The sequence below is a fragment of the Tupaia chinensis genome, unplaced genomic scaffold (assembly GCF_000334495.1).
Source record: "Tupaia chinensis unplaced genomic scaffold, TupChi_1.0 Scaffold000154_1, whole genome shotgun sequence".
Lineage (NCBI taxonomy): Eukaryota > Metazoa > Chordata > Mammalia > Scandentia > Tupaiidae > Tupaia > Tupaia belangeri.
The window spans coordinates 3757244-3758126 of NW_006159625.1; the positions used below are offsets into that span (position 1 = coordinate 3757244).

At 65.3% G+C, this 883-nt stretch overlaps 1 protein-coding gene across 1 annotated transcript in view; it reads left to right on the forward strand.

Annotated features, from left to right (window-relative positions):
- Window positions 1-22: 22 nt before the first annotated feature.
- The window catches only part of KLF10 (KLF transcription factor 10), a 7171-nt gene continuing 6310 nt past the window's right edge, over window positions 23-883 (forward strand). The window contains exon 1 of the mRNA XM_006145578.3: window positions 23-176. Coding sequence (XP_006145640.1) covers window positions 141-176 — 36 coding nt within the window. The 5' untranslated portion in view covers window positions 23-140. The remainder of the gene's footprint in view (window positions 177-883) is intronic.

An 883-nucleotide genomic window follows, 5' to 3' on the forward strand; every position in this document is an offset into this window, starting at 1 on the left:
CCTGAATGGGGAGGGGGCAGACGGCGCGGAGCGCGACGGCGGCGGGAGTGGCGTCGAGTGTCTCCGGGCGCCCGTCTGTGACCAGGCATCCAGCAGTGTAGCAGCCAGTCAGCTCGCTGCCCACTGCCAGGTAGCCAACCATGCTCAACTTCGGCGCTTCTCTCCAGCAGGCTGCGGTAAGTCACCTGGGGATGCCCCTATCCTCCTCTGCCTCGCCAGGTCTGTGGACAGCTGGGGCGCGAACCCCGAGACCCTGACATCAGCCACGCCTGGGAACTGGGGCTGCAGCGGAGTCGTGCAGCCTCTGGACTTTAATGTGGGCTTGTATTTTGGGGAGGGGGGCGGAAGAGAAGGACTGCAATCTGGAGACAGGGGTCTTGGCTTTGAGTGTACCGAGGGAAAGGGGCAGATCCGCCGGGAGACCTGAAGAGGCAGGTGAGGGGGAGGATGACTTGGAGGGTGGAAGGAAGCAGTGGGGAAGCGGCTGCTGCCCTCGAAGTGAGGTTTAGGGAAGGTGTGGAAGGGGAGGAGGGCAAGGCGACCACCCTGCACCTGGCACCGGGGAGAAATGCCTCCGTCTACATCAGTAATGCGACCCAGCGGAGGAGAGGGGTTCTCAAAGCATTTGAGGGGCGAAGCGTCCAGAGAGGAGGGCTATGCCCACCCTGGGGTCTGAACCGTGGCTTGCAGGACTGGGGCCGCCAACTGATGATCGCCGGGAGAGGGCTGCTCAGCAGACAGCCAGGGGAGGGGGCGCCCGGCGTCGGCGCGGGGGATGGCACGTGGGCTCAGAGACCGCCGAGGAGGGACGAGTTGCCCTCCTCCAGACGTCGGGAGGGGACTCTCCATCCCCGGCGGGGACAGGTGGGCCCACTTCGGTAAA